This window comes from Betta splendens, chromosome 6 (assembly GCF_900634795.4).
Source record: "Betta splendens chromosome 6, fBetSpl5.4, whole genome shotgun sequence".
Lineage (NCBI taxonomy): Eukaryota > Metazoa > Chordata > Actinopteri > Anabantiformes > Osphronemidae > Betta > Betta splendens.
In genome coordinates this window covers 17,163,674-17,189,382 of record NC_040886.2, presented here as the reverse complement: position 1 = coordinate 17,189,382, position 25,709 = coordinate 17,163,674, and the positions used below count along the sequence as shown (strand labels likewise).

At 43.0% G+C, this 25,709-nt stretch overlaps 1 protein-coding gene across 6 annotated transcripts in view; it reads left to right on the top strand.

Annotated features, from left to right (window-relative positions):
* Nucleotides 1–1,217: 1,217 nt before the first annotated feature.
* The window catches only part of pot1 (protection of telomeres 1 homolog), a 38,423-nt gene continuing 13,931 nt past the window's right edge, over nucleotides 1,218–25,709 (top strand). For 2 of the 6 annotated variants that reach the window (XM_029153341.3, XM_041071150.2), the window contains exons 1-10: nucleotides 11,212–11,352; nucleotides 17,889–18,013; nucleotides 18,237–18,309; nucleotides 19,232–19,329; nucleotides 21,009–21,113; nucleotides 22,007–22,078; nucleotides 22,369–22,495; nucleotides 23,431–23,561; nucleotides 23,645–23,938; nucleotides 25,103–25,258. In XM_029153341.3, the coding sequence (XP_029009174.1) occupies nucleotides 17,903–18,013; nucleotides 18,237–18,309; nucleotides 19,232–19,329; nucleotides 21,009–21,113; nucleotides 22,007–22,078; nucleotides 22,369–22,495; nucleotides 23,431–23,561; nucleotides 23,645–23,938; nucleotides 25,103–25,258 (1,167 nt within the window). In that variant the 5' untranslated portion in view covers nucleotides 11,212–11,352; nucleotides 17,889–17,902. Of the gene's footprint in view, nucleotides 1,353–1,497; nucleotides 1,610–1,852; nucleotides 1,916–11,211; nucleotides 11,353–12,470; nucleotides 12,512–17,888; nucleotides 18,014–18,236; nucleotides 18,310–19,231; nucleotides 19,330–21,008; nucleotides 21,114–22,006; nucleotides 22,079–22,368; nucleotides 22,496–23,430; nucleotides 23,562–23,644; nucleotides 23,939–25,102; nucleotides 25,259–25,709 lie in introns of those variants that run through there. The other 4 variants (XM_029153342.3, XM_055509922.1, XM_055509921.1 and 1 more) reach the window with 4 other exon arrangements.

The window sequence follows — 25,709 nt, the reverse complement described above, 5'->3', positions numbered from 1 at the left end:
AATCCTATATAATATGTTTGATTATTCAAATAAAACAAACTGAGCTGTGCTTGATCTCATCCTATCATAATGATGCTTCTCACCTGGAGTCTTGTTACTAATCTAATACGATTCAATCAGCATCAGCCGCTTGTGTCAAAGATCACCTTGTCCACTGTAACCTCCTTAAAGCAGATTCGGCCCAGTCTGTGATTAAGATAACCTTCCTCATAACACAGCAAGGACACTCTTTTCATTTCTTTTCCACATCATTGCTGTTATTGACTCAGGGAACGTTGAGCTGATGTTTCCTCCAAGACTTTTAGAGATGCTGGAGATAAAACTGAGTGTGATTTGTTTCCTTGAGGTCAAACTCATCTTGAATCATGAAAACACAATTTAAACCGTTGAGCCAATAAACGTGTTAGTGGAGCAAGAAGCAGGTGACGTCATCTGTTCTGTGGGTGCCTGTTCTCTACACACACACACACACACACACACACACACACACACACACACACACACACACACACACACACACACACACACACACACACACACTCTGAGTCCGTATCATTTTAGTGGAGAAAATCAGCTAAATTTGACTTTGAGCCTGGCTTATGTTCAGGAGCCATGTCCAAGCTAAATTGGAAAATTTCCTTCATACCATTTGGGAACCTGAAAGTGTGACCCAGTAAATGTGAAAATAAAAATTAAATGAAGATTAATAATGGTCAGAAACAGGTTGAAGCTCTGACTCTAGGCTTTTCACAGCGGAGATGCTGGTGTGTTGCTCATCAACATTCCTCCACACTCGTCATCAAGTGTTTTGAGTTTTACCAAAGGAAAGACTTTCCAGGCTGCAGGCCATCGAGCGGCTTGTTTCCCTCCTCAGCACACGAGCGTGGAGGGAATGTAAATAGGTCAACAGCGATAGAAAGGAATCAGTGAAGTGTATCTGGGCGTACAGGTGTACCGTTTGACAGGGGATGAATGTTTTCGCTGTAACGCATTCAGAATGAGGCAGGAGCTGGGAGGAACACATGCTGTGAACAGATAAGTGCGGTGAGTAACACCTAAACAGATTCAGCTCTGACGCTTTTGTGGTTGTGCAGGAATCCAGCAGAGGATCGCGGCGTCCCAGTCAGCCGACACCCACTTGCTGCCTGTTGGTACACAAACATACAGACGCTTCATCATGGATAAAAATAAAGAAATGTGCCGAGCTGTAAATGTGGTTCTTTTTTTAGGGGGAGGTGTCTAAACATCCAGAACTGGGGAAGTTACAGACACGTAATGGAGTCAGTCATTATAATGTCAGACTACCACAGTGCAGCATCTCAGAGTGACCGTGGCTGAAGGCTCTCATCCAGGTGAGGTGCTCCGTGAAGCCCCGCCCCCTGGAGTGGACCTGCTTCTGGATTGGCTGACACTGACGGCCATCAGCTGTTGTTCAGCTGTTGTTCAGCTTCCTACAGCTGGTCACGCGTCTTCTCCTTCATTGTTTGTTTGCATCAGACTCCTGAACTCAGCTTCGGGGTGTTTCCTCTGCGTTTTCTGCTGCTCGCCCTTGGACGACCCGTCTCTGGCTCCGTTCCCTGCTGCTCCGCCTGCTCTTCCCCGTTTTCAGGTGAGGTAATTGCTCCTGCGTCCGCGCTGTCTCAGCAGCATTACTGAGCTTCCTGTGTGCTTATTGAACCGTGACAGCTGAACACCTGTTGTGCTCAGCACCACTTACTGTACCCACACTCTTATTCTACCTGTGTTTATTCACCTGACACATCCGCTCAGTGCTCAGATCCGTCTCACCTGTAGTTTTATAATAAAACTGAATATAAAATCTGGCTGTAATTGATGTTTTTCATTTTCCCAGTTACCCAAGGTCACAGGAAGAGGCAGTGAAAGCACGTCTGGCTTAGCCTCACTGCCTTTAAAGGTAAGTTCTGCATCTCACAGACGGCGTCAGCCTTTGTGCGCGTGTCGTCCCGTCTCTTGTTGATGCGCTGCGATGCTGTCGCCCTGAATCTGTCAGTGCGGATGAGACGCGGAGCTGCATGGGGCTCTTTAGCTCATGTGTTGCTCATCTGTCGTCTCCCGCTGTCGCCCGGTAGTTGTTGCTCTGTGACGGGACGGAGCGGTTGAACGGCGGCGTCTCGTCTGCGAACATAGAAGTCAAATGCACCTCGCTGCGAAAACGGCGGCGTCGCTGCCGTAACGAGGCTGAAGACGTTCACTTAATTTGATCAACCCTGACAACCGGCACCGGCTGTTCACCGCAGGGAAACACACACCGATTTATGAAAGTTCAGCTTTGGAACTGGATTAATTCTTCTGTCTGACATCAGACGAAGAAACATTCCCAAAGACGTGTGCAAGTAACAAACAGTGACTGTGCTTTTTAAACCCACATGAACTGCTGTGATGTAGAGTCTTCAGGTTCGTGTCAGGAACACGGCCTCATGCCAGCGATGGCTGGAGCGTTTGACCCCGATGCCCCATCAGATCGAGTGGAGCTTCTCAACAGCGATGGGTGTGATATGATCTCAGCTCTGTCAACAACCTCTCACCACACATTCAGCACTGGCTTCACAATTACATGGTGAAAGATGTGACGCTGATTATCCTGCAGCCACAGGAACGGAGTTTCTTTGAAGGGAAATAGGGGACTTATCACCAACCTGGCATCCTGTCCTTTAATGTGTGTTGGATATTTCTCATGACCAGGCAAAGTGATGCATCCGATGCTCTGCACTGTTACAATCATCCCTAAAATAATTTTAAAAGCATCTACACAATAACCACACCTCCTTAAACGTGCCCTGTCTTTTAAATTGCACTGGTTATAACATGGTTTTAAGGCCTGTTGTGTTTCGTAAACTCAGACGTGACCGCGTTTCATACGTGATGAAGCGTGACATTGTGAAACGGTGCAAAGTGGCTTTGCTCCACGGCTCCATGTGCGTCTGTGACTTTCAAATGACACTTTAATGTGTCTGCAACAAAACACAGACATCAAGATGTTTATCTGAAGGAATAATGGAAAAATAAATGGGCAGTGCTGCTGCGTGGTGTGACAGCTCAAGACCACCGGCAGAGAAAACGCTCAGACCAAGACAGAAGCTGGAAATTCAATTTGGACTGTCAGAATAATTCTGCAGCCTGAGAGTGGCAGAGAGGAAAGAAGTAAGTGAGACGAGAGGACGGAGGTCAAACTGGAGTTGGATACAGTGGCTCCAGCCTCACTTCACCCTGCAGGACCGCAACAAACAAATCAATAAACATGCATGAAACCAAAGCAATTAGGCGGCATCGATGTCGTTTGTCTTCACAAGCAGCAAAAACCCACCTCTCAAAAAGAGAGACAACAGGTGCAAAGACGGCTCAGTCCACACCCATTCACCTCAGTGAGACTCGCTCTGGTGGTGTTGCTGATGAACAGTCTGTAGGTTTCACCCTGATCCAGTTGCAGAATAGAAAATTGGAGAAAGAGAAACACCTGAACGTCCTGCAGAGAGAAATAATAAGCTTTGTAATTGTCTGCGGGCATTTCAGTGTGTGTGTGTGTGTGTGTGTGTGTGTGTGTGTGTGTGTGTGTGTGTGTGTGTGTGTGTGTGTGTGTGTGTGTGTGTGTGTGTGTGTGTGTGTGTGTGTTATTCTACGCATGGTCGCATTGGCTGTGAAGAAGCTATTTATATGAGTCTCTGCTGCAGTTGTTTCCTCAATAGAAAAGCTGCAAATACCGCGAAACATAAAATCTAAGATGATGTAGATCATCACAGGAGGGAGATGAACCTGGCTCCTGGAAGAAGGTCACCAGATGATAATACTTGGGCACAGCCCATCTACAGTAAATGTTGATGCTGAGAACCAACAGTCTGCTCTGAGCAGAAACCCGACCAAACCACGGAGCAACAAATGAGAACCGTCAGTCTGGTGTCTATAAATATCTGTCAGCGTGAAGTTGGAATAGCTTCCAGTTACACAGTCATCAGAAAGCGGCGACGTGTCTGAAGAAATAACGTCTCATTCCACAAAAACACGTTCCTGCGACTCGTCTTTCAGGAAGGAGAACGAGGGGACAGATCAGCTTTGTTCCTGACTTTCCTTCTGAAAGGAAAACCTGTTGCCACAACATTAAATAAGAATCATTGCAACAAAAACATAATTTTATTTTTATTGTTATACTCGAGCAAGTGCAGGTTAAAACATGATGGATCTTTCAATACAGACTTTTTCCTGGTTTCATGTATATTGTTGGTCGTCCTGCAACCACTGGCCTGTGTGACATTGTGTGACACTGTGTCAAACAAACTTAGCATTTTTTGTAGGACTATTGTACAGTATGTGATTGCATTAAATCGCTCAAGGCCAAAAATGTTCCACGGCGTACAATTTATTGTTAAAATTAGCTTCGGCTGAAGACGTGAGACGAGGAGATAGTGACAGAAGGATGTTGTTTCTGCCGTCATAAATGAAATAGAAAAAAAAGGAATTGATTTGTATAAAAATAAAAAAGGAAAAAAAAAAAACATCAACAGGCTGAATGGAAATAAATCCAGAGATGTGAATCCAGGCTTGTCCCCTCAACAACCCCTTCATTCTGACTGCTTGGCTTTAAAGCTGCAGGTGATTTCCCTTTTATGCATTAAGGTTTTTATTTATTTATGCACCATAGAAATGAAAACGATATCAGACAGGCCACTGCTGCCACTATGAAGCTGATGCAGATGCAGGTGACAGTGAGTTGTTTACTGCAACATCCCTTTATGTGAGAGAATTTAACCTGCTCCAGACATGCTACCAGTAAATCGGTGCTTTTAAATATACTGGGATGGAGAAATTAATAACTTTACTGTTTTATGCATTATGCTTATGTTGTCACCTTTTTACTGTGAATTTGTGGAAAAAGGGTCTTTTAATTAGCAACAGGAAGCAGTGTCGCTGGAGAATAGGAGACAGGAAGTACGCTCTGTGGCAAGAAGTTGTCAGAATAAAAGCAGTGTAGAGAAATGGAACTAATTACAGGGATGAACCTACAGTAATAATTTATTCTGGGTGTTAGCCCTCAGAGAACGTGGACCTACTGTACAGTATATAGACTTTTATGGGCATTACAGCTGGAGGACACAGTGGGAAAAGAAAACGAAGTGTAAAATAGTTTTAACCTGACAGGTTCTGGGCACAAAGTCAGCAGCTCATTTGAATTTTCTCATTCAAGTTTTTACTTTCCCAAACCTGCAGAGCTCCCTGTGCTCATCAGTGCAGAAGAAGGAAGTCTCTCCAGCAGTCAGACTGCAGCACTGGAACAATGAGGACGAGCACGCGTGCGTAGCTCTGTGTTTATTAAGGAATTTGGCAGGTGCTCTCTGGGCCTGATGGGAAATGTAGATCGGTGGGTAAACGCATGTAAATTTCCTCCAGTGTTGAAGCTGCTGAAATCTGCAGTGCATCAGATTCCAACAGCATCAATTATTTAAGGTGTTGGAATTAAAGACTGGTTGCTCCCATTTAACGTTTTTAGGCGACATGCATTATTGATGCAGATGAGGCGAGGTCACAGCAGAGCAACAGAACGAGTGCGTTGTGGAGTAAAGAGCCGGAATAAAAGGGTCGTAAAGCAGGCATCAAATCACACGCGAACATCTGTATAATGCTGGTAAATGCCTCTTCAAGGTTACCTGCATGTCTCTGAGGGGTCGGACTTCTCCCACAACTCAGGGAAACCTCTCTCCTGATATAAAACAGCTTGATTTAACGCTGCAGGTAAAACAGCCAACAGGCTGCAGGATGGATGCTCTGCCTCCGTTTCTTTATAGTGACACTATCTCTGCTGCTGTCGTCCAGGCTGCAAATGTTTTCTTAGAAAAACCTGACAATATTTAAGGTTAACAGAATGTAAATGGAGGTTTGGAGTTAAATTAAGCTGCTGTGTCGATCAGAAGGAGACAGTTCAAACGTGGATAAGCAATAAAAATTGTGATCTAAACAAGGAGAGGTGTTTTCTCTTAGGGTAAATCATCAATCACACTGTCCGACGTAAGCAAAAGCCTCAAAGGCAGCACAGAGAGTGGCTCCGGCGTCACCAGACGAGCAGAGAGCACACTTCATTCTCCATGAGCCGGTGGCATCACTGAGCGTCGGCTCCCACCGCTTCCCTGCATCGTGTCCCCATAAAAGCAGCCATTTACATCCTGGATTGACGTTCGCAGGCTGTACATTAACTGGCCCATCTGCCGAGTGCTTCAGCTTGAAGACGACATCTCTGTGGCATAAGTGATGCGTCGCGCTTGAGGAAACCTGAATAGCAGCGTTGAATCGCATGCTTCTCTGACTCTCCGGGGGGGTTTTACCTCCCAGGAGACGGCGTCACACGAGCATCGCTGTGAGTGAACATCCTAAACTCTGAATCTGAGATGTGAACGGTGGAGGAGAGCACCTCTGCCATGGATTTGGCCCGTTTGTAGTCATTATGCAGAATGCCAAGCACAACTGATTTGCTTGTGCAGCAGAGCTGCTGTAATTACGAAATATTTCATGATGAAAAATTGTTAAATTCCCCTCTCTTTGTATTTGTTTTTTATTCTTACGATTATTTAAAGTAATGATTGACAAATGAGCTTCTGAGATTATTAAAACATGACTTCTTTAATCAAATGTTTACACCAGAACAGTTCCAGTAATGAGCCATTTGTCTCCCTTAGCACAGCTCCACTGTTGAAGTATAATAATTGAGACGCTGTACGAGGTGAGCGGCTTTCATCTTTCACATGAAACCCAATAAAAGCGTTCCGACAAATAACACATCTCATCGCAGGCTTATCGGGGTGAGCGCGTCCCTGGCACACCCCAAACTTTAATTAAACTACTAAACAAATATTGCAGTTTCTGTAATGGTGCCGATGATGGAGCTGCCTGAACAAGCGGCCGTCTGTTTCCACGGAGCCGTTATGAGAAGCAGGCAGCGATGCCACTGGAAGCTCCGCCAATGCAGCTCCGCTCTGAATTATTATTGCCAATTGAAATGGCAAAATGCGCCTTTATCACAATGAAAAGGAAACCTGTCCGTCTTCACCCGTCTCACTACTAAACCCACCAGAAGCTTCCCAGCGGTCCAGAACCAAACACTGCTGCTGTTTGTCAGCAGCTGGATCACTGTGACCCACTGAAGCTCTGTCATGAAGTTACAACTGGAGAATCATTGATTTCCTTTAATAGGTAACTAAAAGCTAAACGGTCAGAAACATCCATCAGTCTTCACCTGCAGTAGTTCTGTCTCCAGACTGTATGTGCTCCGCTCTACTTAACATTCAGGACGACGCTGACCACGGAGGGATTGAAGCTCTATTGACAGAACTAATCTGCCTCCACAAACACAGTGTCTGCAGCGTCTGTGACACACTTTGAGCACTTAGCTTTGCAGAAGCATCGTTAACCTATGGACGCGTGGCTGCACAGTGGGACCCTTCTATCCACACTGAGTCAGCGGTTGAACAGTTTAGTTAAGACCATCAAAAAGCAGAATTGGCTGCGGCGTCTGATTGGCCGGCACATTTAACTGCCTGCCTCCGTGTCCAGAGGCCTCGACGCGACACTTCACTGCTGTCAAACACGCTGTCACACTCCCACTCGCACTCCACGCGCTCCTGAAGCGGCTCTATAATGATCCCTCTCCTCCACCTCGTTAAACCTGCACCTCTTGTCCGGCGCTGGCTCATAAGGAGCTCGCTCACTGCATCCTGAGGCCGTCCAGCCCCCGCGCTGTCCTTAAACACCGACGGGTCGGTTCTGCTGCTGCTCTTCGGCTGCTGATGCTGCTGGAGGAACCCTGGCCTCTCAAAAAAATAAAAAGGTGCAATTAACATAGTGAAAATGAACTGGAATGTGCAGGTCTCATGCATTTATTGAGCAAAGGATCATATCTCTGCTCCGTGACATGGGTCTGCATGGTTCGTCTGGTCGGGTTTTGACGTAATTGCACCGAAACGCCTCGAGCCTGTTAATCTCTGTTGTGTGACTCTTGACTTGCTGCCTTGGCCTCAGTCTGCCTGCGTGTTTGCTGCCTGTTCTCTTGTCAACTGTTGTTCTGCTGCCATCTCTGTCCCTTCACGCCAGATGGCCTCCCCCTGTGCCTGGTGCTGCTGGAGGCTTCTTCTGTCTGCTGGTGCTGCTCAGCGGGGTTTTTCGGCTTTTCTATAGATCTCAGTACAGTCACAAATACAATATACAGTAGATGTGCGTAGCTTCAAAACTGGTATTTATGATCCTTGTTAAAGTTGATGGTTGTGGTTTCGTTGCCGGAGCCCTGTGGTGAAGACTCCTTTCATCTGATAGTTCAGATTAAATATCCCTGTGGTGGTGTTTCTGTATGTCTGATTAGATATAAGATCTTCACTGACACTCTGCGGCTGTAATTATCCGCCCCGTCATCCCTCATTGTCGTGCTGTTATCACGCTCCTGACTTGCTCCTTCACATTATCACGTAACTGATCCGACGCAGAAGTCTCTCCATCAGCTTGTGGCAATTAACTCCATAAAAATCTTATTTGCAACCCATGTATTAATAATTCTGGGATCAATTACAGCTACTCTGGCTTTACAAGACTAATTTTACAAAAGAACGTCAACGTGACTGAGAAAAAACCCCGAGACTAAGAAAACTCGATCTTATGTTACGACCCTGTCTCAACTTTTTAATACATGTTGCTGATATCAATTTTAAAGTTTATATGGATATATTTTCAATTTTCTTTTCTGTTTAAGCTATGTTTTCTCTTATAGTACTTTACATGCACTTCATACACCATCCCAACATATTTGGCATTGGAGTTGTATGTTTTTTCAATTTAAAAACCAGGTCCGATAAATCCTGTTGCTGTGAGTTTAATGAATAACTCAGGTTATGTTTCCGTGTGAATCACAGGTCGCCGTGCCCTCGTCTCCCTCTGCAACAACACCATATAACAACTGCACTCCTCAGGCCGTCCCGAGCCTCACAGATGATGGAGCTCATCTGTGTGGCGCTCAGGCCGAGTAAATCACCGTCTTGCCATCATCCAGCTCTTCTCCTCCCCCCAGCACCCCCCACCCCCCTCAGGCCCCCGAAGCTGCTGGGAGCTTGGATTTATGGCCATATTTTTGTGTTGTGGCTGACACACGATGGGCCCAGGTCCGACCTTCTGCTTATTTCCACAAAGCTTCTGCGATAGTGTCTGCTGCAGTTTTTTCTGCTTGAAACAATGAAACAATGACACAAAATCAGATTGTACACTAGAACAAATTAGATTAAATTAGAGGCAATAGATTAGACATTCTCTAGATAGAATTTGAGACTACACTCAACAAATTTAGATGAGATAAAACGGCACCAGAATAAACTAGAGAATAGTCTTATCAACATAAAATTAAGACAGGAAATTAGATTAGATTAGATTATTAACATCATCATTTGAGAATGTTTTACATAAAATAAAAAAAGAGATTCAATTCAAATAAAATACCTCGAATAACAGTATTAGATTAAAGATTACAATGAAAATATAGATTAAACTTAATAAAATAAATGTATGTTAGATTATAGAGCAGGTTAGACAACTAATAAACAGTAAAGTTTAGTGTAATGTAAATACGATTAGATTACACTAAACTACTGTATAGAAACACTTACAATCAGCTGTGTTTGGCCACTTGATTGAACCAAAGTTCTATCGGACCACTGTTGAGTCATTTGGTTGACAGGCTGTGGAGATTGAACAAGTGTTGAGGCCTTGAGGAAACCTTGTTCTGATTTGGTGCTATGTAAATAAAATTGAACAGGACCTAGAAGCCGGAGGCATCAGGTCCAGACAGCAGCAGGATCAAACAGGACCATATCACGTCCTGTGTTGTTTATTGGTGATACTTGTCGCAGAGGAGTACAGTTGATTAGAAACATAAAGCTGGAGCCGAACCCTGGTCTGCTGCTGTGATGTGAGAAACTCATTAGTGCTGAGTAATGAGCCTCTTACTAATACAGCAGCAGAATTATGCTTTCTATCACAGGCTCCAGGAGTGTTTGACATTTTTCTGTTTAATTAAACAGTCAGTAATCTGGTTGGTAAAGGTCCTGGGGTTTCCATCTGTATACTTAGCGTGAATATGACACTGGTGATAGCTCAGAGCAAAGCTGCTGTTTGATGAGAGGGAAGTTGTTGTTGTTTCGTCCCTGAACGTAATGATACTGATCGATCCAGATTCATCTGCAGAGCGATACCTCAATACTCGACAGATTGGAAGGAAAGGCGCTCTGGTTATTCATACTGACATTGGTGCAATGGAAGCTACACTCTTTAACTCTGGAACCACGCATACTGTATGTAAACCTTTGTGGTACTGGTATGTATCAGATCTGTGGGCATCAGACAGCAGCACCACTATACTGATAAGATGAGCTTAGTTTAACCTATGACTACGCAGCAGTAACACTGTTGACTGTTTAAATCTATTGCAGGTGTTTCTTTATTACAAATGGCAGAGGTACTTGTATTTCCACTGTGTGCCTGGTGGTTAGCTGAATTCATTGGCTTTCAGTGGGATTACCTGTTGGACGGCTGAGGAGCAAGCACCGCTAACAGTGAACACGATGCTGCACTGCACCGTTATCTCCAGACCAGAACCCTAAACAGATTCTCCCAGTGTGAGTTCGATGTTTGATGCCAGCATCGTCTGCGGTACTTTAACCTGACAGGAGGACACGCTGCAGGAACGACTCCCAAAGACGCAGGTTTTTATAGGAGCGGAGTCACAGGCTGTGGGGAACTGAGTCGTCTGCTGTCACTTCCAGTGGCTGCCGTCAGAGTCTGGAGGCTGGCAGGTCAATCAGATGTCAGGATCCCACCTCCTCCAGCTCTAGCTGTGTCACACAGCCAGGCCTAAAGCTGGTGCTGGAGGAGAACTTTTGGAACAGCGGTGGAAACGTATAGCAGCTGTAGATAGTGTGTTAAATAAATGAATACAAAGCTGATTGTTTTAGATAGAACCTATTGTCAGGAAAAAGCAGTACAGTAGCTCAAAGATGTGGAAACTACAGTATAAACGTTAGAAGCAACAGATGGGATCAAGGTAAACACAAAAAAATGCTAAAGCAGTGTTTATTATTATTATTATTATTATTATTATTATTATTATTATTATTATTATTATTATTATTATTATTATTATTATTATATTAAATCATTTATACTTGTATACGTACAGTACATACTTGTACGTCCCAAACGCTTCAACCCGCCCATCTGTTGTGCGCATGCGCGTTAATGCAGTCTTGCAGTTCGAAATTGAGCGAGGGAAATAAACTGAACTGCAGCAGGCTTCACTCAGCATTCGGACTGGCAGAGGTTAGCAGATTAATATTATTATTTGTATTATTATTATTGTTATTATGTGAAGTTTATGGATGATATGTGACAATTTGTTTGTAAGTAGTTATTTCTTTATTAACGTTTGGACGCTGTTAATCAACGTGAGGCCAACAATAGGTGTAATGTCAACTGTAAACACCGCCCTACGTTTAATAAAAACTAGAATCTGAACAGTAATACGTTATGTCTTTAATGTTTTGCTGTGTTGATTCCCTCTGTTTTGGCCGCAGCAAAACTAATGCTAGCTATGCTAACGTTAGTTGGAAACGCTTGCGATCCGAAGTGAAAGTTCAGTTTCAAGTTAAATAACGTGCGACCTTTTGAAATGTATGTTTGCCGATCTTTACCAGGGGTTATGTGCGTCTAAAAAACAAAATATTAGCTCCTGTTTCTGTATGCGCACGTGTAAATAGCCAATGAATGTTGAAATGACCGGAATTTGGAAAGGAGTTTGGCTTCAGTTTTACAAGACGTCACCAAGCTATTATTCCTCGCGTGGGGCGCGTTTGTACTTTTTTCTTTGCTAACTTGATTTATCAATATTTGAGTCTAAGTCTAAACTCTTTAGGCGAACGCCGTTGTACGCTAGGTGCTTGTTAAATCGGATGCTATTTAGCTAACTGTTTGCTAAAGTGGCTAACTGGCTAACTACCAGTAACTTTATTTACCCAAAGATATGTGAAATAACTCGAACGGGGAAGATATGAATAAGAAACAAAAACCCTACGTGAAATGAGTTACGTTGTCACGTTGTTACGTAGCTAGTCGTTTATTAATTGATCAGTAAGTTACTAGCTGGTGAACATGGAACTACATTGTTTGTTGTGCAAAGGTCGGTTTTTATGCAGTAATATTGCAGTTTGCACTAATCACGTTGTACAGTGTGTGCCATAACCAGTTTAGCAGCATGTGGCAGTATTGACATAGTTGAGCACAGATTGTTGTTGTTTTGTGAACTGCTGTGTATTTTATTCCTTTATTCTGAGCTTTGTCTACTCTGAGAAAATAGCTGTAATGACTTCCACCATTAGATATTATTTGCTGTTCTTTCTACATTTCTTCTCCCATAGGTCTGTCTTTACTATCATTGGAACACATTGAGGGGAAACAAGCAGGAACCTGTACAGATATGCATGTTAGTGCATTTGCTGGTTGACAGGGGAATGGGACTACAATGCTGAAATACTAATTAAGAATGAATTGCATTAATTTGCCATGGTATACAGCAGCGTGATTGAACATGACTATCAGCTATGTTTACCTATTAATCTCAGTCTGTCTCTTCCCACTGTAATTTGCCTGGATAAAACACATCTGTAATGAACTAGGCTGAAATAATGAGGGCCTCATAATGTAAAACAGTGAGGAAATTATTTTGACGACTGTATGATCTAGTTACTACAATGAAAAGAAGTTCACAACTGTATTCTATGACACAAGATTTTGCCTGCGAAAACACAAGTTTAGTATCAAGATCACTAATCAGCCTCTGTCTCAGTTGGCTGATCCCTCAGTTCTCTTCATTACTTCCTCTGTGTGGAACAGCATTAAATATTTATGAGCTGTGAGTGACTTGTCCTTTCTCTACCTGCTTGTAAGAGTTTCTCTACCTGCTTGCCTCCTGCTTTGGAAGTGATGGATGCTTGCTGTGGGATAGATCACACGGCACATGACCCCGGCGACCTTCTGCCGGACAGACTGTGTTTTGATCTGGCTCTGACTGTGGCTGTTCTTTGCCTTGGTGGCTGATGCATTACAGATTAAAGAGATGACCTGCCACTGTTTTCACCTGATGCCTAGATGGAAAAATAAGACAGGATGCAAAACCTTTGTTCAGTGTCACTTATGCTGAAGAATCTGTCAAAGAAGCTGGCTGCTGTCCTGGCGTAAGCACAATTCATACTTAGATATATGGAAATTATCTCAGTATTTGCCAGAAATAGAAACTAAATGAATAAATTAAAAAAATCATCATATCATATCATATCATATATTTTATAAATAAAATATCATCAATTGGCGCACCGAGGTTGTACTAAAATCTCCAGAACAGCAGTCTTTGTATTTGCTGATTTTTTTTATGCAGAAACATCACAACTCACTCTCTGTTCACAGCCCTTTCTCTTGATCTACTCTGAGCTCTTGATGTTTGTCATCCTATAAAATGAGAGGGGGGGTAAAGATTATGCTAATGTGGAGCAAATGAGGTTTGTTCTGGGCAAATTCTTTAGTGTCAGCTGAATGTACAGACAGGACAGTTTGTGATTTTGACACCCCGTCGCTGTTTGTCAACAGGAAAGAGGGAAAATGCCCGCAAGGCAGCGTTTCAACGCAAGCGTCAATCCCCGTCTGACATGTTTGTTTCCCTGTTTGCTTTGCTTGGTCCTGATTGGCTGAAGTTTGGTAGAAAGCATTAATTTACATCTTTTGGTGTCTCACTTGATTTTTCAGCCATGGAAAACTAAACATGGATGTTGGTTTTCAAAGAAGCACTATTGTTACTGATAAATGCGATCCATACAACAAACCTGTGCCATGTGTTCTCATTGGCCACCATCACCTGAAAACCACCAAGTGTGCATTTCTGAAAGCGCTTTCTTTTTTATTGTGATATTGCATCACAAATCCTTCTCTTTTTGTAAGATGCTGACTTGCATCTGGTTCATTTGTTCCAGTCACACTGGTTATTATTCTAAGGTCTGTGTGCAGTGTGGATTTCAGCAGAACTGGAAACAAAGCAAACCGAGCTGATAAACATTAAACTCTAGGCATCCGGGAGGCTGCTGTTTGGGTAATTATTGTGTTAAGACATTATCTGTTTTGTGCTTGTTTAGTAGATTGTATTTCACACTCCTGATGTGTCATACTTTATTTACAGATAAAAAAAAACTGGGTTGAATTTGGTCAAGCTTCACCACTATAGTTTTATGTGGTTACTGGCTGTGACATTATTGTGTTACATTTTCAGTGTGTGGCCGCTACATGTCAAAATGGTAGAGGAAAAAGAGAGATGGTGTTTTATTTTAGTCCTCACCATGTATACATATTTAAAAGGGAAGGTTTCCTTTAGTTCTTTCCAAAAGACATGCATGGTAAAGTTTTATTGATGCTAAAATAAACAGGAAAGTCGAAGCAGTTGGAAGTAGTCGGTGAGTGTTTCAAGTAGAAAGTGATTTCAGTGAGTGGTGTGTGTGATGTTCCTCTGATGTTGTACCGACACAATCAAAGCGGTGGAAATGACTCTGCCTTTAAGAGACGATTACTTTTGTTGCAGATGAGCTTTTGCTTCATGGCTTACCATGAGTAGCTGTCTTCTACTATCTGTAAGTTAATGTAATGTTTATTTAACATGTCATCTCCTCTGATACAACAATTACAGCCTTGCTGGTTCTGCTGCCTTCATAAATATGGTCCCAAGTGGATCTCTGCATTTTTTTTCCAGAATGTGAAACTGCTGTAAGAGTCCATTAGGATCGCCATGAGACCATGTTCATTAAAATAATAAAGCAGTCCCTGGGGAACTGTAGTTGGCAGCTTCATGTGTTTCACTGTAGAGAAGCTAATCCAAAGAAGTGTAATCCAAAAACTCATGTGACTTTTTTTAGCATGTGTAAGTGCTCGTTTAAAGTGGAGCCTCCTTTTTATAGTGGTGTCAGACTTATGAGTACCTGTTAAAAATTGTATTACATATGGCTCAAACTGACTGTATAACCTTTGTGTCATTATCAAATAGATAAAAATCATCTTGTAGAGAAAAGAACACTATAGACACTGAAGGTGGAAGTAGTGACCATCATTATTACTATTTTTCCTAAATCCTGTGACATCCCATGATTTACCTTTATGTGACTATTGCTGGTGAAAAATCGCTGTAAAAAATAAAGCCTGCTCAAAATTTCACTTTAAACGTAATTTCTTTTTAGGACAAGTAATTTAAAAGCTAATGTGCTGGATATATATATATATATATATATATAGTTCCCTGGGGTGATCCTCCAGGTTTAGATGAAGCCACTCTAAGTTTGTGACTTTGTAGCTACAGCACGACTTGTGCAGGAATAATGAAGCGCCGACTGCAAGCCTGTTCCTCTGTTGCCATGTTTTGTTTTATTGAACCTGTGACAGGTTCTCAGGAGCCGCTGCTGGTGAAATAAGCTTCCTTTATGTCTGTCCCGTGGGAGGATTTGACTGCCGCAGAGGAAGGTCCTCGAGTCTGCATAGAAACAAAGCTTTCAGATCTGTGTTCTGAACCTGGGGGTCAGGAGATAAGACAGATGATTTGTGAGGGGATGCTGTTTAAAACATATCTCCACTGCACAGACAGGGAGCATCCTTGTACCTCTTCCAGTTCTTATGAATATTTTAAGCCTCTTCTGATCGTGAATCAGATGAAACAGGATGAAAATAAATGAGAGTCCATTATGGTTTATATTAACCATGCTTTAGGGATATTGACATTGTCAGTAAGAGGTTCAATGTAATTAGTGATCAGTCAATGTGTGTCATTTTGACATATAAGTGCAATAAGAAATGATCTGTATTTGTAATGTTAGATTTAAGAACAGGATTCAAATGACTTCATCATTTAATGCTATTTGAGGGAAGATTGACAAACTGCTCCAGCTACTCTCACATGTATTAGATATAGAGCAGAATCAGCATCTGTTGTGTTTGTCTGCACCCGATCAGTGTAAATCCATTATTGCTGCCCCTGTTATCTCACGTTTGTTCTGCATCAACACCTGAGCAGTTACATAGCTCTGGTGCTGTGTGACTTTTTAATTTTCAATGTGTGCAATTTGGTGCTGGCGTAATGTAAACGTAATCTGGATTTATCAGAGTTTGTTTGTGCAAGCAGCTGCCCGCTACTGCCCGATATATTGAATTTAAAATGAAAATGAATGAGACTAAAAATTCTGTTGAGAATTGTGCGTATTTCCCATCGCTATTATTAAATGAGTGATTAGCTTTAGGACTTTACAGCAGTGTTGTTGGTATGTGAGACAGTTTAAAGCATGTCTCTGTTTTTCTATTCTCTCTGCTCTCCTCCACAGAGCCCGTGACTCAGTGCTGGATTTAAATGGTTTTTAATACGGGGGTTCTTTGAGCACTCCCTCCACTCTAACGCTAGCAAGCTGCTCCTGACCTGATAAAAGCCCCTGAAATCACCTGCTGAGCTGTGTAACTTTTATTTATTTATTTAGCTCAATAGGTGAAACTGCTGGAGCGCATGCCGGTGGCAGCTGGAGGCTTTATGTTGTAGAAAATGAACCTTCAGGTTGTGGCCAACACGTAGCTGTGTGTGTTGGAGTTCACCCCTGTGAATAAATAATGAGTGTACTTTGGAAAATTGGAGATGGTAAAACAGCAATTAAACGTGTGAGCTTAGCTGCTAATCAGTTTTTTTCAGTGGAAGGAGGGTGAGAGACACGGTGAACCTGGGTGTTATCTGTTTAATAAGTGTTTTTGCAGCAACAGATGGAAATGCATACATTTTGTTCTTGAATATAATTTTGACCTAAACCTGAGTGGACACTTTGTCATATAAATCCTCACACATCCTAAATAATGGGGGAGTTTAATTGAGGCTGTGTTTTAGGGGAAGCAGGCCATTAGTATTTCAGCCCTCATCATCTGGAGAGCTGCTGTTAGATGTGCTCTGTGTCTCTCTCGCAGCTCTTTTTGCACAATGGTTTTAGGCTGAACTTGAGTTAGCCTCGGAGTTAATGAGCAGCGTGGAGCTGTGGAGCATTGGGTTTCGATGACGCTCAGAGGAACAGGGCGTTTATCGTCTGCTGCTGGGGGCCAAGCCAGCATTTGGCAGGATCAGCTATCTCCTGCTTCCCACTGCAGCGATCAGCTGATGGTTTACAGCCCACTGTCGGTGCCGGGTCTGTTGTTGCTCTGTGAGGTGAGCAGACATCCGTTTTTGAAGCTGATAAATAAGCGGCAGGCCACACAGGCCAGGACACTGCATATACTGTATACATAAAGTGAATGCCGCCTTCTCAGTGTTGTAGATTAAACGTAGGTGTACAGTACTACAGCATGTGAATCTGCAGCTGTGTTGTTCGTGGACAGAGTGACCTGTAGCAGCTGTAGGTCAGATCCTTCACACAAAAAGGATCTGAAATTATGAATGAATCACTTAGCCTGCTTTAATTCATGACTCTGCCTCGTCCCCTCAGGACTAATCAGAGAGGTTAATTTGATTTTATGTTTTCCTGGCTGGGCTTTCAGCCTTAACGAGCAGCTGACTAAATGGCTGAGTGAACAGCTCAACTGCCTCGCAGGCTGTTCCTCCTCTGCCGTCCTTGGTCAGCAAGTTACCATTGATGGAGTCTCCAGTCAAATTGGCCTGAAATCATATTACCCAAGGTCTGATGGAAAACAAGGTGCTGTCTCCTGGGAAGATGGCAGCGCTTTTCTGGCTTCCTCCCTCAAATAATATATATTTGTTCAGAGTCACATAACATGATCAAGTTAAAGTGTTTTCATCATTTGCCTCTCAGGTCACCTTCACACCATGCCTGTGTTAGAGTGGGCGGGGCCAGGCTCACCTGACCAGGCACACCTGAGCAGGATTCCCATCGCGTTCATTAGCACCGGCGCCAACTGTGCTAACAAAATAATAAAGGTATGTTTGTGTCTTTTTCTTTCCATTGGCTCCACTCTAGATAGCTATTAGCATTTACCGAGGTCTTCCCAAATGATGCTGTTAAACTGCGAGTAGTGAGATCCCGCCTTTGTGTTTGTGGACAGGCTTCCAGCACATTTGCTGAGAAGTTTCATTTTGGATTAAAAAACAGCTAAAATTGCAAATAACTTCATGAACTAAACTTGTTTATATTTTTTTGCAGGGAGAGGTGGTTCACAAAGGCCCATTGGTTAATTTAAATGCTAATAAATTCATTCTGAAAGCTGTGATCCAAGGTAAAACACACATCCATCTAGCGGTACCTGATCATGTTTTCGTGTACTTGTCGTAGTCGACTTTACCAGTATTTTTATTTTATTTTTTTAGAATAGAAACATCGCATTAATCTGAGCTAGTTAATGTGACACTTGGGTGTTTAAGTGTCATTGTTTATTTATTGTATTTAGCATTTTTCCTGATTCCAAAATGAGTGAATTTCATGGCTCGGTTTTCATTGGATGCTGAGCCTTCTACCTATTTTAGATCCAAAATCTCAGTGTTACTGCCCACTGAGGCTTAACCAGACAGTAAATGGGATTTAAAGCCAAAGTGAGGGACCCAAAATGGCTACAATTCTGCATGCCGCTGCAGCGTTGTGGTGTGTGTGTGTGTGTGTGTGTGTGTGTGTGTGTGTGTGTGTGTGTGTGTGTGTGTGTGTGTGTGTGTGTGTGTGTGTGTGTGTGTGTGTGTGTGTGTGTGTGTGTGTGTGTGTGTGTGTGTGTGTGTGTAAGCAGATTAGCAGGTCTGCGTGTAGAAACAGATGGAGCCCAGAGACTCACATTGTTGTCTTGTCTATTGCCTTTTTATTTCTGAGCTGCTTGATTAAAGAGCCACAGAGAGTCCAGGCTCTTATTGTGGCAGTGACATCCTTTCTTTTATTTCTTTAAATCCTGACACCCGTTGTGTTGCTGGCTGCAGGGTGAACAAGGCCTCCTGTCCTGTATTGTGTGGTTGTAGCCAGGACGTCAGTGTTGACACAGTGTTTGACCTGCTTCTCTTTCATCGGTTTCTTTAGCTGTTGTTTCAGTTCACAGAAAGAATAAAGTTAGTCCTGACTACGTATCTGGCGTACACCACGGACATCATCCCCCCTCATGATCCTTGTATAAATGTTGAAACCTGGTCTTGACTCATTTACCAATGTCTGTCTTTTTCCAGACTATGACTCTTCATACCCCTTGTGTCAGACTCCATCCATCAATGTTGTCTTGTTAGACGCACTGGCCAAGGATTTCAATCAAGCTGTCAATCAAGGGGTAGGTTGCAATGAAACGTCCCATCATCAGACAAACTCCTTGTGTTCATAATGTGAATTCAGCAGTTGCCTCACCAGGGTTTCTTTACTGTCCTGTAAATTGCATCTGCTTCTATAGGAGACATTCAGAGCTGCTATATTATTCATGCATCATATGAATCTATATATAGTACATGCTCACAGATGTTGTTTTGATAACACATGGATGGAGATGATGTTTGTGGGCATCCTGCTCTACCTTATTTCACACTCCATGTCTTTTTACTTTCACTCCTCTTTATAACCTGAGTGTTGGACAAATTCTGGAGGTGTCTGTCTATCTTCTGTCATTCACCAACTCTTTACCAGACAACTCTCTCCCTCTAAAAGTGATCGTCCTGTTCCAGGAGCCACTGAACAGAACCTGTATCTAGAAGCAACATAGTGCACAACACGAGTATCAAGAAAATAATGATGATGTAGCTCACCATAAAAAAAGTAGTGCTGCTCCAGCTTCTTTATACCCTCAGTTTGTAATTGACTGCAGGTCCCAAGGGAAACAAACGCTGAGGCCAACGGACCCTGAAGCGGATAACACAGCACACGTTAATTCATTTGAAGTTATACACATTCACCCACGGGGGAAAGCGAAAACTGCATTAAGTTACTGTACTTAAGTGGAAAAACAAATGTGAAGCAGCCACAGAAAATGCAATTTATTTCCTCAGTCAGCTCCTGTCAGAGTAGCTGTTCTAGACATGTTTGCTCCCTCCAGGATTCTGAGGCCAGTAGTGTTAAACCGCAGTTGCTCTTACTCTTACTGCTGAAACCAATTAACAATCTGTTGTTGGAATTACACCCGACCAAGCCTGATTCTTCTAGAGTCTGTACATAACAAACTGCCCCCTACCGTCCTAGCACCAAACTGCTGGGTGTGCTCGTAAGCACCTTTTATTGTTCATGGGTTCAACATAGCTGTTTGGTAGCTGGTGCGTTAGGAGTTTTTTTTTTTTTTTTTTTTTTAAACGTACGTATGATCCTGAGCTCATTAACTTCGTCCTCTGCATATCAAGTCTGTGGTGTAACAGAAATCCCGCAGCTCTGTTAAATTTCACAAAGTGACTGGCTGTGACAGTCTCCTCTCAGTCCACTGAGAGACTGCCACATCTGTACACCGCAGCTAATATGACGTTGTTTACAAAGCATGACCGTGGCTGGGACCTGGACGGGGACAGCAGCACGTCAGGGATAATCCTCCTGTCAGCAGCATCTCCCCGCGTTTTTGGTTTTCCCTACGGTGGCGTCGTGATGGGACTCAAAGTCCTGTAAAGCTCAGTGAAGTCAAGAAGTCGTCGCAGCCTGAGCTGTTGTGCTCAGCTGTTGATCAGAGGCCTTGTCAAGCTGCACGTCTCTGTAACGTGATTATTCAGACTATCTGCTGTCCCTTTGTCAGCCCTGAGCTGAGCCTTTAAAGCTGTCTCAGGGGCGGCTGACACAAAACAAAGGACAATCTCCACTTTTCACACCAGCTTATCATCTGGGGCTTGTTGTGACGTTTTACTTAATGTCTCCCCAGATGCAACATCTGCTACTTCAATCATTCTTCCCTCTGGGTAGAAAGCTGTATATTCATCTCTGTCCGCTCACTTCTAATCCCTGATTTCTCTGCTTGTTGTTGTTTATCTTGTGTTTTTCCTGCAGGATGTGGTGGCGGCCTCTGGCTTCACTGTCGGCAAGTCTCCGACAGTTCAAAAGGACAAGCTGCACCCCTTTAACCTGCTGTTGTCTGGAGACGCTTGTATTTATGTGAGCATTAAACCCACTGGTCACTTTCTTAGGTACACTTGTGTAAATTGATCTGAAATAGCAGGTGGGCCATCAAATCTACACAGTAACCTGTCACAATGCAGATCCTGAGCTCAGACGTGGATGCGATACTTGAAGTACATAAAGTATACTTCATGTGACTGGATACAGAATACACACATTTTACATACTGTGTAGGTGGAGGAATGTGCCCTGCTGGTTAGTTAGTTCTAAAGGAAAGGGGTGATTTTAATCATGATGTTTGACCACTGGTTTGTTTGTGCCGTTCGGTTCAGCTGTGATGTTGGTGGGGGGTAGCATTGTGTGATCTGACTCATGGGGCTGCTGGAGCCTGTCCCAGCTGTCATTTAGGTGAGAGGCAGGGTTCAGGGCCTCTTACACAGACAGACTGGCTATTATCAGTATAGTGGTATTAATATATATGATAAGAACTGTCAAGGGTCCTTGTGCGACCTAATGAGACCCTCAGAGGTCTGATGTATCACAGCTTCATTATCTGTGTCTGTGTTTGTTTGTTGCATCTGTGAATTCGGTCTGCAGGCTGTGACAGTCTGTTTGGGATGAGCTGTAAATTAAGGATGACTCATCTTCAACTGCGTCTCACTCTGCGTCACTGTCAGACAGACGTGCTCCTGGTTCCCTGCTAAAAATGTCCTCTTCGTGCTTCACCTGCAGGAGAAGACATTTCTGTATTAAAAACACACAAAGATTGTGTGTATGCATGTAGCAGTTGAAGTCAGGGTTGTTCTTTTGTGTGTATTTTATGGAATGAATAGATGGTTTTAGTGCAATGCATTCTTTTAGAAGATGCTTTTAAAACTAATAGATATGACGTCCAAAATGTATATCTAACTTTTGCCCTGATTTTCCAGGTGTTTCGCCAGACTCCTTCTGCCTCCAGACCCTCAGCAGTCATCAAGGAAAGCAGCAGACTCTCCAAACAGGTCAGACTCAAAGTGCTTGATTAGCTGAACATGTTGGACTGTGTTACGGAGGTATTTTATTATGTACGCGGCCTCTGTCATCTCAGCTGGATCCGGTTTTCTACTGTATGTCTGTTTTCATGCTGATTATTTTGAGAAACAAATTATTTTAGTTTTTGTGTTTGTGCTCTTTTGCCTACAATCATAAACATGGTACATTGGAAGCATTTGTAACTCATGCTGACAGTAGTGTTGACATTGTCACTTACTGTAGCACGATAATAATATGCTTCTTCTTGGTTTCTCCTCAGGTTTTTAAAAGGCCCAAAACTCCAAAATACACATATGTCAAGTTGGGTGACCTGAAGCCTAAATGTGTAGTCAACGTGTATGGAGTTGTTGTCTTCTTCAAACAACCATTTAAGAGTCGGGGAACAGGCGAGTCTCAGCCCCAGACCAATAATCAGTCCTGGAGTCATCACAAACAAGAATGTGATCCAAGAGAAAGGAGAAAGCAGCATCACTGTTGAATGAGCCCAAATGGCCAATGCATCAGAGTTTTGTTTGGGTGGTGATGTCTCTGATTATTTATTTAACACTTTCCAAGGTGGCGGTAGAGAGAACAGGAGAGCTGTTTTCATTTCATGTATTGATGTGTAATAATGGATTCCTGGCTTTAAATGTTAAAGGCTCCTTGTCCAGCTATAAAAGCTAAAGTGCTTGTCACAATCACAGATGAATCTTGGCTAATCTACTCCATTGTACTGGAGCAATGTTTAGTCATTTACTTAATTCCTCCGTTAACAAAGTGCATCAGAGTAGAAGGCAGCCATTTGACCTGAGGAGCAGGCAGCATTTAGCACGTAGCACTCACACAACAGCGTCGGAAAACATTAACAACTTAACCCTGACTGTATAGCGTGAGGCTTCCTGCAGCCATGAAACACAGGATGATGAAGTGTGTCTGTCTGCGTGTGTTTAGGAGAAATAATAAAGAGAAAGTAGCCTCTCCGCTAGAAACCGTTCCAACTTTGTCATCATCTCTGTGGATCCTTGAGTCACTATTTACAGTACACAGAAATATTAGAAGAATCCCTCTGATCAGATGCTGGAGAAACACACATGAAAGAATATTTACCCCCTGCTGAGTTCAGCTATGTGTTTATCTTACACTAAACTGCTTCAGCTCAACCTTGGCACAGACAAAATAAAAGTTTAAACATAATTGTAGTTTTTGAAGCCAAAGGGGGATTTGTAACTTGAAACCAAATAAGATGTCCCGAAATATTGAAACTCACCTGAAATGATTCCAAGAAAGATGTGAAAGACACATTTATCTGTAGATTTAATAAGTGCAGTGTTCCTTTCCACAGACTTCTGCTCCACCTTAAAGATCACAGACCAGTCCAACCAGAACATCAGCTGCACCATCTTCTGTGAGAAACTGGAGGATCATCCCAAAATCTTTCAAAATGGCGACATTGTCCGCATGCACAGAGTGAAGGTTCTGCTTGAATGATTAATCATCGTAACCACATGTTGTTGCTGAGTAAATGTGTATGTAAATGTAAAAATCATCTAACGCAGACCCAGTTCTACAACGGCTCCATCATGCTGGTCAACACCCACGGTTTCTCTGTGGTGACGTTTGACGGGACGGTTGGCGCAGACGTCGAGCCGCGGACCTCCAGCCGTTTCCCAAACTTGGAGCAGGAGGATCGCCGGACTGTGGAGCAGCTTCGGTCCTGGGCAGCTAGCGAGGGGCTGCTACCGGCTGTTCCTTCGATCCCTCTGTCCGACGCTCAGCCCAAAGCATACTTTAACCTCACCTGCCAGCTGCTCGCCAAAGCGCCCGTCGACTCCACCTGCACTTTGCTGAGGGTATGTACTGTATAAATGGAGCCGCTTCATTACTGGACAAAATACTGAAACCCTCTGTCACCAAACCAAATGCTGCTTAGCCTAAAACTAAAGCAGAAAATGGACCCGGGGGTTGTAGGAATGAAGTATTTGGCCCTGCTCCCTGATGAATCCTTGACTTGGTACTTACTTTATATTGATTAAAAATGTATGTAACACTTTGAAGTAACAGCTGTAGACTACTTAAGCTGTCGCCTTCATTTTCATGAGCAGCTTGATTCAAATTCGAGAGCGTCTGCTTTAAAATATTGATTTACTCACATGATAACTATAAAAGTTTTAGTGAAATATGTCACCCCTGAAAGTGATGTTAGGTGATATGCCAGAGGGGACGGCACTGTCCATTCATTGGACCTGGTCGGGTTCTTATCACACTTCTCCTGCATCCGTTCAGTCCTGTTCACACAACAATACCAGAAGCAGAATAAGGACATTTCTCTATTAGAATGAATGGATGGAACTGGGTGGTTCCTTACATCAGCACTATAGTGTTAGTATGTTGGTGGCAGCATCAACCAACGTGAAGCCAAACGTTTGTTTTAAAGACAATTCTATACATAATAGAAGTGTTTCTCTTTGGTCCTAATCTGTTTTCTAGCAAATCTACTTCAGTCTATTGGCTTCAGTGATGAGAGGTCTCATGTCTTTTATCTTGGTCCCAAGCCGTTTCACCTGCCGCCTCAGTTTTCAGAACAGAAATGAGGCTGTAAGTGATGGCTGGTTTCCTGCCAGTGCTGCTGATAGAGGAGATAAATTTGAGCGGGATTTGGCTGCAGGTCCTGGTCTGCTGCCAGTCTGATTTCCAAACCAGCTCTGAGCTGTAGCAGCTTGCTGTTACACAACAGCACATTAAGGAGAGGACATCGTCCAAATCATAACAGCTTTTAGCGGAACAACACATTTTTGTGTCACTGTAAACACCTGAGATCACCTCCAATTTGAAAGTTTGACAGTGTTGCTTAACCACAACTGCATCACCGTAAACCAGCCACGTAGCATTAACAAACTGGGAGAATGAGTGCGACACAATTGTTTTTTGTTTTTTTAAATCTGTGCACAAAATACTTCAGTCTGTCCATAGTGCACATTTACGGTCACTGGTGATTCTAAAGTGAATTCTTACAGGTCTGGGATGGAACCAGGTGTCCTTGGAGTCTTCTGAATGTGATCGTTGAGCCAGATGTCATGGAGGGACCATCCATGTTCTCCAAGGAAAGAGAGAAGCTCATCGCCAACATCCTCGTCTATGACAACCACGCAGAGTTCGCCAGGCAGCTGAAGGTGAGAAACGTCCTGAACAGGATGAAATATTACCCTAAGATTGTTCTGGGCCATACTGTTTTTTTTGTTGATGTGTTGTTATTGTTATTATTATTATTAGCATCCATTTTATTTTGCATCTGATATTGCACTTAATTAACAAAGTGTCATGAACAAGTTTAAAGTCTTCAAAAGAAGGAAGCTTTTTTGTTCTGAAGAGATTTGTTTTATTCTCTGTTCTCCTAAAGGTTCTTTTTCCCATTTGTTCAGCTCAGGTTGACTGGTGAAGGTCGTACGTATGGGTACATGGGTAGTCAGGGAACACTAAATCAGAACCATACATCTCAACAGGGTATCTTCATCTCTGGGTACTGACCCTCATGTACATATATTGCATGTGGTTTGGAAATCAGCTGATCAAGCGCTTTTCAGTACCGCTAAATGCTGCTTGCACTACTGGTCACCAAGCGGT